The sequence below is a fragment of the Lineus longissimus genome, chromosome 16 (genome assembly GCF_910592395.1).
Source record: "Lineus longissimus chromosome 16, tnLinLong1.2, whole genome shotgun sequence".
Taxonomy (NCBI): domain Eukaryota; kingdom Metazoa; phylum Nemertea; class Pilidiophora; order Heteronemertea; family Lineidae; genus Lineus; species Lineus longissimus.
This window is the reverse complement of record NC_088323.1, coordinates 8,177,438-8,190,307: the sequence shown is the minus strand read 5'-3', so window position 1 is coordinate 8,190,307 and position 12,870 is coordinate 8,177,438. Positions and strand designations below refer to the sequence as shown.

At 41.5% G+C, this 12,870-nt stretch overlaps 1 protein-coding gene across 1 annotated transcript; it reads right to left on the bottom strand.

The window, feature by feature from the left end:
- Window positions 1–277: 277 nt before the first annotated feature.
- Window positions 278–12,534, bottom strand: LOC135500834 (sugar transporter SWEET1-like). The gene is made up of 7 exons (XM_064792492.1): window positions 12,512–12,534; window positions 10,772–10,883; window positions 3,802–3,879; window positions 3,164–3,287; window positions 2,389–2,547; window positions 818–937; window positions 278–391 (listed from the first exon to the last, which is right to left on the bottom strand). The coding sequence occupies exons 2-7, from the start codon at window positions 10,858–10,860 to the stop codon at window positions 278–280; spliced, it is 684 nt and encodes a 227-aa protein (XP_064648562.1). The 5' UTR covers window positions 10,861–10,883; window positions 12,512–12,534.
- Window positions 12,535–12,870: the final 336 nt, after the last annotated feature.

Sequence of the window (12,870 nt, the reverse complement as noted above, 5' to 3'; positions counted from 1 at the left end):
CAATCACAATAGAGGAATCTTTGTTCATTTCCTTGATTTGTCAGCAGCTGAGAAGCTGTGTGATTGGTATGAAGTACCTGGTTTTGAGAGTTTCAAATAAACATGCGGTCCATGTGCTTTATAAATGAGTGCATGTAAACTGCGGAATTTCCCTTTTCATCGACAAAAATACATACAAATTCTAATACAAATGCAATAATTTGAGCATAAAGGATTCAAAAATATATTGAGATGCACTTTACTTAAACATGTTGAAGAATCATGGGTGGGCGTCTGGTTATACGTTCTGTAAAGATCCTGGCTTATGGATGACACGTGCTCTCTTCATCGGGAAACGGAAGAACAGCAATAGTTGCAAAAATCCCAAAACTGTCCCGATCATATTTGGCACCTGAAAATATAGCGTTGATTGATCAGAGGGGACACAACAAACTTAACACAAATTGCTGACTCTAAACATAAACATTATAACCAGGAGGCTGTAGGTTCGGCGCTCAGATCGTTCAGCACTGTTTCATCTTTGTGTCCTTGGGCAAGGCACTTCACCCTACTTGCTTCTCTCCACCAAGGTGTAGAAGGGTACCAGACTTGCCTGGGAAGTTGACCTGCGATAGACCAGCATCCTATCCTTGGGAGTCAACTCCTAGATGTTAATGCAACAGAATCCGGGATAAGCTCTGGCCGGATGAGCTGTTTTTCGTGACTTAGGCAACAGCCCAGCCGACTCTAACTTTTTGAACATCAGAACATTATACTAGGCCACGCGCTTGGTGGTAATTTTCATGTCTGTGAAATGAAATGAATCTGTGTCACCTACCTGAAGGAATCTGTCTTGTCGTAACACACCGTACAACGACCACTCAACTCCAACTATCACATTAGCTATCACCAACGGGAATGACATCACACCTGAATTTTTGGTCCTTATTACCTCAGACTGAAAGAGAAGCAAACCTGATGAACTCATGCGATGTCAAAACCAGGCAAATGCCACAGAACAAAAGTTTTTAAAAAGGGACAATATAGGCAGCAGCTAGGCAGGTAAGATAAAGTTACACAAAATCGTCAATAGGGGTCTCTCACATTTCACAGTACGTCGAAATGATTCACACTTGTACGAGGAATATATTTAGTGCTGAATCAGACATGACCCAGTGCCCTGATATATTAGTCACCTGAAGATGACCAAATTAGCCCTTCTGCTCCTGCCTAAAGTCCCCCTTTAAGGCCAAGCCCATTCTTTGAAGGGTCTTTAGCTTTCCCTTCAAAATATTCCAGCTTTTATCAAAAGGTTTTGGGGTCATGGTTATCTGTATGCAGGCCAATACATGTCTATTTGGCTTTTTTGGAAATTGGAGCATTCCTCAAACTGCATGAACTGCATGTGAATGTACAGTGAGAGGTAAAACATTTTAATACAACTCCTCAAAGATGTGAGAGGCGGTTTTCAGTTGGATGCTGGATATGCTTTGAGAGGTGGTTGGCCATGACACTGAGAGGCGGGAGATGCCCACAGCGGTTGCAGCTGATTCCACAGGGTGGAAATGACTGAAATCAAATCAAACAACCAGAGGTCAGCTGGTCGGCATGTCCTCTGTCAGCTGTGGAGCACTGACAAAATCCATAGATCAACACAGAATGGGAACAAAGCAAAATGGTAGGGAGAGGGCCAACATGATTTTTACGAGATGGGTGATGGAGGCGATTTGGATTCATAAAACCCACCAACATGAATTGAGACAAAGGGGGCTACAGACTAAGTCACGTGTGGGATCGGAGTCTAGCCGATATGACATCTAGCGGTCAGACGTCTAACTTCTGAAGAAGAATGGTGTAACCATTTGAAACGTCAAGGTGATGATTTAAAGGTGGACTATAGGCAGTAGCTAGGCAGGCAAGATACAGTTACATGAAGTCGCCAAAAGGGGTCTCTCACATCTAACAGTATGTCGAAATGATTCACGCTTGTACATGGAATATATTTAGTGCTGAATATGACATGACCCAGGACCCTTACTGTGTCACCTGAAGATGGCCAAATTAGCCCCTCTGCTCCTGCCTATAGTCCCCCTTTAACATTGATCATGTAAAAACTAACTTTTTTATCGTTTCATTGGATAACAAAAATCATGACTACAGGTAATCCTCCTCTGCTTAGTGATAAAAAACTTCTTCAGGAATATAAGTTAAAGTAATCGTCATACTAGCATGAGTGTTGTCAGTGAGTCTTCTACAAGGTGGCCCAAAATTATTTTCCCTTACACAATGGATACACAATAGAATTCTATTGTGCAAGGGAAAATAATTCTGTGCCACCCTGTAGCTAGTGATATGAACTAATTTTGGTTTGACTGCCATGAAAAATTACAAAAATGGCTTTATACTTACAACGGATGATAGTGGTGAACCATAGGACACCACACTCATAGAACAGCAGTATAAACCTAGGCGTCGTTTAGCTAACTCGGGGTCAGTGAGTGAGCGTATATGCATTAAAATGGGAAAAATGGCTAATACTCCTATCAACATCTGTCGATGTAATGAACTCTGAAAATAAAAAGACATTATAAATTAGGCTACATAAATTTGCATAACAAAACCCATTATTTTTGGTAATTTCATTCATAAAAGCATGTGTTTCAAATGATACTTTGATTCACAATGCAAGGATTCTAAGGTAGACCGGCAGCAGTTCAGGCAAGGATGGATGTACATAGGTGTTGTCCTCAAAATCCAAACATCCTCTGCTACAAAAGGTTCAATGCCAGACATGGACACTTCATATCATAAGTGAGCGTGGACAACTTTATTTGCCAAGGCCTTTGATGTAAATATGAAGACCACTGCACACTGGTGTGTTTTTTTGAGTGGACATATCACAGGAGTGGTTGTCTTGGCTTGAAAGAAAACCCAGAAGACCACATGACATTATGATATTAGGGCAAGGACGTCACTCCAGCCCACCAAAACAATGACAACGACGTCACTGAGAGGTTCTACGTCGCTGAGACTGAGAGCACGTGCTTGCAACCTCCTCCCACATCAAAGGCAGTCTCTTGGCCACTTGGCATCCAACCATAGTAGTGTGCAACAAAACTCGCAAACAGCAGAATGCAAAATAAGAAGAGGATGTAACAATGTGTACCGGCCCTCTTGTACTTACTTTTTGGTTGGTGTATGAGTAATATACAGTCATATAACAGAACTGTAAACACATCCCAAATATATTGACAACTATCAGCGCTGTATCCTCTTTTAAAAAACCATATTTCAGCCAGACTGAGCAACTGAAATGAAGAATGACAACTCAGCCTTACAGTTTGGTTTGACCTGGTAACATTGTCCAAATCGCTAGTTCGATCCTCGGGACAAGAAATAGACCCAAGCATCAGAGGTCTGTCGCGTGCCAAATCGTCAGACAGGTATTGCATGTATGATATACTCTATGTCTAACCCTAACCCTAAAGCTGACCCTAACCCTAACCCGGCTACCCCCTAACCCCTAACCCAGCAATCTGATTGGCTCCGACGATTTGACACTAGCGTAAGGACGAGGAGGCCGAATTCATTTTTTATCGGAATACCAATCGGATAATCAGATAAACCACCAAGAATCGGCTTTGCTATCGACACTTTTTATACCAAACCAAGAGGTTTTTAAATTGTTATCTCGTCAAAACCTCTGAGGTCAAAATGAGTTTAACACATAATCCTTTATGAAAATGAGTTCATTGTAACCAAGGTTTTTCAGAATCAACCTTCTCTACTCCTGCATCTTTTCCAAACCACATGTACACTCACCTTGAGAACATGGCCAGAAATGGAAAGAACTGGACGTCAGAGGAACTACCTTTTTGAACAATTTGCTTGCATATGGTTCTGAAAAACGAAACTAACTCCATAAGTTCAACGCATAGAGAGATGCAATATCTGATTTCTTCTTCATAGCCAGGTACAGTAGAGCCTCCCCTTGCGGACACCTCTGCCAGGCGGACACCTCCGCATTACGGACATGTTCGTTAAGTCCCGATTTTTTTCTAAGTCATTTGCTTTAACCAAAACCTCGGTAGGGCGGACACCTCTCTACTCGGAATTGCGGACACGGCCATGGTGACTTTTTAGTTCAATCACCTCACAATTACGGACAGTAAACAAAAACAATGGCTTCCCGTGTTCACTTAGGCAGTCGATTAGACCTAACAGGTGAGAAGTTTGCATAATTGATGAACATAATTAGACACTAAGTTCAGTTAATTGGAGTGGAGTGAATTTAATGTCTGTTTATTGTTTAATTATCTTCACTGTGCATCACATTGTCAAGCTACTGTATATTGTAACATTAATTGCAGTCCATTGAGTTGTTTATCCCCTTGTGCTCTAATAACAAGTATTACTATAATGATGTACGCTGTCTCAGTGTTCTCGCCAGGCCATTTAAACAGGGCGCTAGCGCCCCGTTTAAATTTGAGCAATGAAAATGCGCCCCGTCTAAAATTAGCCCGCCCTGTTAAATTTGCAGCCGCCCTCTTTAAATTCACCTCCGCCATGCTTAAATCAAAGCCAATAGTTACACAAACACAGCCGTAAATATCGCATATAAACAATCCGCCGTCACTCAACGATCATTATCCCACCGCAACCCGACTGCCAGCCATCTCAATTACCCGGTACGGCAGTACTGCCAGTAGGGCCTACTACCATTACTATCCTCGTGTTCCGGCAGACGACGGTCAGCCAATCACAATCACCCGTATCCTTGGCAACGAGGTCAAGGGAGTGGACAAAAGCGCACCTGTACGATCGGCTAGCGGCAGAGTGGGGGTGGTTGTTTTTAATTATGATAAAAAGAGTGCTTGAAGGTGTGCCACGGGTGGATGATAATAGCTGTTGGCGTAAAATCAGCAGTCTCTTTCAATTGATATACAGGGTACAACGGGATCAAACGAGAAGATATGTGAATTTTATTTGGCTTGGCGGGTGAAAAATCCGGCAAGGCGGTTAAGGATGGCAACTTGGCGGGCGAGTCACTGGAAATTTTCGGGATGGCGGCCTACGATCTACGCTTGTAGAGGCACCAACGCCCAGTCCCATGGGTGTCCGCATTAGAGAGGTTGTACTGTTTAGTTAGCAAGTCTACACAAACACAGGGGTAGGCCTGGTACAGCTCGAGCTCTTATCTCTTATGAGAAAAGTTGATTAATTGACATTTTGATGCATCAGGATGGAACGCCACCAGCTTTACTCTTTACATTTGGTGTTCACCTGTGTACATTGTACATGATGTACATTTAATACATCATTGAAAACCATTACCCTATCACTACTTGAATGGTACTGTACCCCTGGCCCACACCAGAATAGACCGGGCGGCCTGGTCTACCAACCTGGCTTTAAAGGCCAGAACTCCAGGTATCTTGCCATTTCCTGCTGTAAGATGCTTTCAAAAGTGCACCTAACAATTTATACAATACAGAAAACCCCATGCAATTTGCTCCATCGATTTTGAAGATATAGCCATTTATGTTTTTGACAACTAGATTACCTAATCAGGTTAGCAACTGGCTTGCTATTTAACCAAATATAGATACTGCACACTCTCTTTCAGTACTTGTAGTAAACTCCACACCGCAGGCTGTGTTCACGTCTGATCTTTCAAGATGATATAGCTTTTCGGCATTTTGTTACATCAGTGGTGCTCGTTGGGTTTTTTGTGCACTTTTATTAATGACTATTTGTGATCCGATTTGGAGAACAATAATGGATACATACATGAGGAGTAACTTGAGAGTAAGTAGCTCGGTATAGAATAGTTTTCGGAAGTTTTCAATGCACCGTCTGCCTGTTGAAGTCGCTCAAATTTCACCATTCCAGAGTCGAGCTGACCAAGTTTCAGCACTTAATTATAGTTCTCTAAGACGTCATAGATATCATATTACTGTGGCTGAACGATGGAACTCGGGGAGAATTTAGCAGCACGCATTACTGTGGGCCAGTAGTACGCAGTTCATGGACCTGGTATACCGGTTGCAAGGCAGAGCGCCTCTCAACGCCTCCAATGAAAACGACAAACACAACCCCCGCAACAGAGTCAGTGTGGTTTAAGGAATTGATACCGAAGTGGAGATATTGGTTTTCTAACCCAAATCGCGAGGGTGGAGCTAAAATGTAGACCGACACCGAGACGTAGCCGAGGTTTTGGTCAATATTTTACCTTCACCCGAGCGGTTTGGGTGAGAGTGAGACAATCAATACCAACAGTGAGGTATCAATTTCTATTCTAAAACATCTCAAATCAAATATTGAATAATGTGGTTTTAAAAGCTTTTTGCATTTTGCACCAACCCTAGCAGTAAATGGTTGTCTCACACAAACCTCTGTGGTGAGAACGATGCTAAATCCATTATGAAAATGAAATATTCTCACTAGGGTGTTTTAGATATATCCAACTTTAAAACAGATGTGTTAACCTATGTGTGCATGTGTAACAATAGATAATTTGTGACACAACCCTGCTTTCCCTTATTTGGGCTAATTTAACTGTGATCTATCGCATATGTGTGACAACAAGAGGCCCAAGGGCCTGGCGCTCAGCTGAAATGGATAGGTGAAGGCAAGGGTGTGTCGGTACCGTTATTATGAGGCAACAAAGAAGATAAAGAGTTGGTTAACAAAATGAACTTTATATGGTGCGGCAGATATTTGATGCCTTTCGGCAGATATTTGAAGCGCCTTGCGGCAGATATTTGTTGCCTTGCGGCAGATATTTGATAACGCTCTCCAGGAATGGAAAGCAGTAAAACGAGTAAGCACACCTTACTCTGAATGTGGGAACAGCAAGTGCTTTCCTGGACTTGAAATGTGCCAACGACTCCTCTTGCAATAACCAACAACAGTTAATCTGTAAATGAAATGGCCAGGGCCATTGTGCTCACCTCTTCTGAAGGGAACTTGGATGAAGCATTAGCATGGTTTTAAATGTAAGAAAGAAATGAAGTAATGTTTTACAATGAAATTACATGAGAGATAAAATAATGCGCAAGTTGAATTTAATTGAGGTGACTACAGGTATGACAAAGCAGAGTAGACAATTTTGTGATCTGACCAGTAATTGTCTATTATATCGACCAAGTCAATAGTGGCAGATGGAGTAGGATTGGTGAATACAAGGTCCCATTTGGACTGATAGCTGGTGGTGTTTTTGGACACGTTTTGTCTGAAGTTATATGCTTGAAACATAAAGGTTTCTAACTTTGCATTATAGTTTTCACCTTCACCTATTGATTTCATGTTAAAATCACCCATAACAATGTATTGTTCCTTCGGTTCATAAGATGAGTACTGTGTTTATTTTTCAAGATGGCTGCCTGGCGGCCCCCGGGTGGCCAAACTAAGAATTTTTCAAGATGCCCGCCTGGCACCCATATTGGCTATCACATTTGATAAAAAATCAAGGATTTAGTAGAGAGTACATAGATATACATCCAGATCAAATTTGGTTGCAATGCGATCATTAGTTTCGGAGTAATAGTACTGTGTTTATTTTTCAAGATGGCTGCCTGGCGGCCATATGTGATGTCCGAACGGCCGAAATTTTAGGGGTGGAATAGACAATCCCCAGATACATGTCCACACTGGTTTAAAACCTTCTAGCTAAAATAGATAGGAAACATGCTACTGTTCAGTGAATCAGCAAACTTTGACCTCTGTGACCTTGAAAAGGAGGTCAAATCAAAAACCCGGAGGATATATGATGCACCTTTGCTAGAAGTATGGTGCTGCTCCCCAATTTCGAGTCATCCCCAATTTCGCGAAAACCCGTTTTTTCCCGTTTTCTCGCGCGTCACTTCGTTTCCAGAGAAGAAATTTTCTGATTTTTGATTTTCATTTCGTTCCGCAAAGAAAGCGCCCAAAATGCGTCCTAAACAGGCAAGCAAAACACTGGGTCAATACCTAGGATCATGCACTACACAGAAACACAACAATCAGTCGCGCATGCGCAATACCCGCGAAAATGGGGGAGCCGATTCGGATTTGTTTTGGTCTGCATCGATCTTTCAGTGAGCGATTTCAAGATTAATTCACGCTTAAAACATCCACGCAGCACCCCAGATATTTCGTTATTGATCTCAAATTTCGTAATAAATAAGCTTTTGCGTGTATGGAATCGCTGGAAGCTAGTAAATCTGCACTTAGTGATAAGACCCGCGAAAACTGGCTCCTACATGATACCAACCATATTTTTTTCAAAATTTCCCGACTACTATTAAGGGAGATATTGCATATTTTCACTTTTAACGTTTGGCCCCCTGGTGGCCAAACCATGAAACGAATCAGACCGAAACTTGGTCTCCAAGGTGTCATTACATAAGGGTACATGTGTACCAAGTTTCAACTCAATAGCTCTAACAGTTACGAAACGTGCCCTGCTAACGGACGACGGACGACGACGACGACAACGACGGACGACGGACGCCACGGTATGGGATAAGCTCACCTCTGCTAAGAGGTGAGCTAAAAAAGAGAAGAGAAATTAACACTGACTGAATAAAGGGTGACATAGACGAGGAAATGTACACCACCGGATACAGTCTGTGCTTGATCAGGCATCGGTCAGATGATATCCTGAATAAGGCATCTATGGAAGCAAATCCAGAAAGAGAATTAACCTTCGAAGGGCACACTTAGTGACTTATCACTCAGTGAAAAGTCAGTCCTGGGGGTTGTTTTCCAATTCAAAATAAAAGTGTAACCTCTTTAAATTAGTCTCACAGACTGAACCATAACACTCAACAGCCAACCGTGCCCACATGATGTGAGCCGTGAGCGAGTGGTGTACTACATTTTGAAAATTGTCTATCGTCTACAACATGTGACAGAACAGGATCTTGTGGACTTAATGATGAGGTACTATCAAATAAGGTGTCCATCAAATGAATCATGAGGGCCTGTTGAGTTATACTCTAAGCCTGCACAGCGCAGTGTACAGACAGTACAGGATTGCCAACCAAAAACATGAGCATTGCTGCGTAAGGAAACTGCAGTGGAATTCATACTACGATGTCATAATGTGACTTTCAAAATAATTGTAAACAAACGTAAATGGTGAGATTTGTTGCAAAATTGCCAACCACAACAACTCAGGGACCGTCACAAAATGGCCGACGGCGAATTCTCCGGTTGCTAGCGCAGTCCATAAACAAGCATCAATTTTACCAACTTTGGGTGCAAGCTTGGTCATAAAAGTTACAGAACTGTTAGAAATACATCTAAACAACATATATATACAGTTAAAAGTGCATAAAAATCCCGTTCCAACCTCCGGGCGCTACCTTTTTTTCTCCGCCACACGCCGGGCCCTACCGGTCGTTATTTAGTGCGACCGCCACCAGAGTGTTTATCACGATCTTTCGCCGTTTTAATTGCGCGTTTTAGGTAGATCAATCAATTATTACATGCATGTATTATATATCACCGAAATGATAATTGCGTAGGCTATTTGAAACTAAGTTCAGATATCATTTTCGATCTTTGAATTGAATTTAGGCGAGTGATTTTTGACACCCGGTCGACATATCAGGACTTGCAAAATTCACGCGAGATCGCTTGCATCATCGGCACGTTTGAAAACCGAATTTCACAAATTCCACAAATATTTATCACATACCATATGTATCACCACAAAGGTAACTCTCTAGACTATTTGAAACCAAGTTCAGATACTTATTTTCACAAAAATTCGAAGCTATGCAAGCGATTTTTCAGTGGTAGAGATCGACGGAAACAAATTTCTCGCTCTAAAATGACATGAGACGAGCACCAACTTCCGCTAATTTGTGCACAAAATTTCCGGAATATTATAAAAAACTATTGATAAATCTGAATTATATAGACTCTTTTCAGTACCTAAACAAATTTCAGGTACATGGTCATGTTGATTAAAAGAGTATCAACCGATTGAACATGAGAAAGTTCACTCACCTTCATTGAAGCAGCGACTACCGCCATTTTTAAATGGTGGCATCTCTTCTATCGATCGGCCAATCAGCGGCACTGCTTGCAAAAAAGTTAAGCCACCGCCAAATTTGAAATCGCCAAAATTCAGGCAATGTGCCTGCAGCGCCAACTGGCGGTGAAAACTATATTAATTCCATTAAAAGTAAAAAATGAAAAAATATTTAAAAATATTCAGCCACATTTGAAAACAATATTTGCTCTGTGGACCGAGGTAAAAAGGGAAAGAAATCTAAACGCGAAATGACCTCATTCTCTCAATACAGGTCGGATCGCGCCGATTTTTCGTTTTTTGAGTTCACCTTGGGCAACTCCTAATTTAGCACCGTCAACGAAGTGGCTAGGCCTTCCCGGTCAGAAATGTCCAATTTGTCCACAGATGGGTCCCTAGATGGATGGATTGCAGGACGGACACCATTTGAACAGCTATACTACTAGCTCCGCTGACTTTGTCAGCTGAGCTAAAAACTAGTCTTTCAGTTTTACAACAAAATCTAATTTTTTTAGGGTAACGATGTAACTAGATTTACCACATCATTTATTAGTTTGACTACCTCGGAGGTCAAAGCAGATTTGACAATTTAACATTGACAAACTCTTTTCTCTGGCGGTCAGAAACAATTCAATATAAATGTATTTTGACCCGGCATCTTAATCTGGAAATCCGAAACCACCCTCATTTGTTTTTTTTGGGGGTACTCAATATCAGTGAGAGGCCCATTAGCCGCTTTCAAGGTTCTTATTAGAAGGAAATACTTACATGCCGATTGAAAGCTGTAGGATAGAACACAACGTTGCTAATGTAGCAACTGTGTCCGTCAGATACGCATAATCCATCTTCATTTTCATTAACTAGCACCTCGTCATTCATGCTGCAAATAAATACATAAAAAATATAATGAATACAAATTTAACTCTTGCTTAACCAACCGCTGAATTCAAGACGAGGCTTCATCGGAATGGCGCAGAGTGCATTAACACTGTACAGTGCTGTTCATTCTAAATCCAGTTGTTCTAGACTCGAATGACAAGCCAAGCATCTGCAATATTCCAACCCAAGGCAAGGGATTGTTTACAAACAGAGGTATACAATGCTGTACAAAAAAGCACACTGATGTACACAAAACTCACTTATTTGGAGGAATTAAATAGCCTAACTTAGTAACTATACTTGAGCAATGAAAACATATATCCAACTCATGATCACATCAATGGTTCTAAATTATCTGTTGTATTTGTAGACTTGATGTAAATAGGAAAAAAATTCCAAAAAGTTGAGAATATTTGGTCTCACGATGTGCCATGTGACCAAATTTTCTATGCTAGGCATATGGCTGGAAACATGTTTTCATCACTCAAACGAAATTAGGTTACTGAATTCCTCCAAATAAGGGAGTTTTGTGTACATCAGTGTACTTTTTTGTACAGCATTGTACACCTCTGCTTGTAAACAAACCCTGGCCTTGGATTGGAGGAATACTCACCCAGCACGTGTCGGCGGGATCAAACGACCGACGAACATGACGAAAGGTTCCGAGTACGAATTGTCGAACCAGATCCTTAACCAGCCGACAGTGGTAAAATCATGCACACAGTAGACAGTTGGGTAGGCCATTCCTATCTTTAGCACCACCACCAGGAATGGGGACAAAGTCAAAGAAGACTGGCAAAAAGCTCCTGCATGGGCCCTAAATACTACAATCAAGATGTACAGACCGGGGGAGCTGGCTGTACGTACCCATAAGTCTTTGCGGTAGTCTCGCGCGTACCGGATATAACCCATCAAGCTTTTCTCCTTCAGAGAAATACTGCGTTGCGCTCAAGTGCCTTATAAGGCTGTGAACAAAATTAACGTTCGACCAATGAGAAAGCCACATTACCCTGCATACGAGGTTGGACGCGTGATCACTAAATGACAAGTAAAAATAGAATCAGACCACATGTTTCTATATGTCATGCTGCCGTTTGCGCTGTAGTACACGTGTGTTGTCCAAATTTTCGATTTCAAGCAAGTTTAAGGCCAACCTCGTGTCCACCAGACTAATGCATAATTGGCAGTTGAGCGCAACGCAGTATTTCTCTGAAGGAGAAAAGCTTGATAGGTTATATCCGGTACGCGCGAGACTACCGCAAAGACTTATGGGTACGTACAGCCAGCTCCCCCGGTCTGTACATCTTGATTGTCGTATAGATCATGTATGTAGATAGCCCATTTCTGGTCAAGGTCCAAGTGGGAAATTATTCAAGTCATGTTATGTAGTGAATGCCATGTAGGAAATGCCCCCCCCCCCCACACACACACACAATACATAGAACATTACATAATGACCATAGGCCATGCACTCATGCATTAGGCCTATGATCGCATTGCAGCCGGCCATCTGTTGAAGTCAGTAAGTGTGAAAAATGCACAATTTAACAACTAGGAGTTCGTTTACTCCTAATGATGGGTTAACTTAGGGTTATCATGCCATTTTCAGCTAAAAATGTTTGAGTTTACCCATGAAATCTCTCTCTTTGTTGTACAGGTTGTTGTATTGCATGATTTTCCAGCAAACGTCACAACGTGTCCATATCGAAGATGTGTTAAAAAATTCATTTCCTCATCTCTTTTTGGCCTAAGCTTTTTTTAAATCTAACTAAGATATATTTCTGCATTTATGTATATTACATACAATGATTATAATATATGTCAACTAAAACAACTATCAATATTTCGAATTAGTCGATTTTGAAGACGTAAGTTTGACTTGATAAATTATGACTACAACGTTTTCTTCAGTACAACAATATTTTATAAAGTGCAACTTGATTGGCACAAAATCGGAGCTTTGGGTCCGCTCAGCCAATAGAATTGAC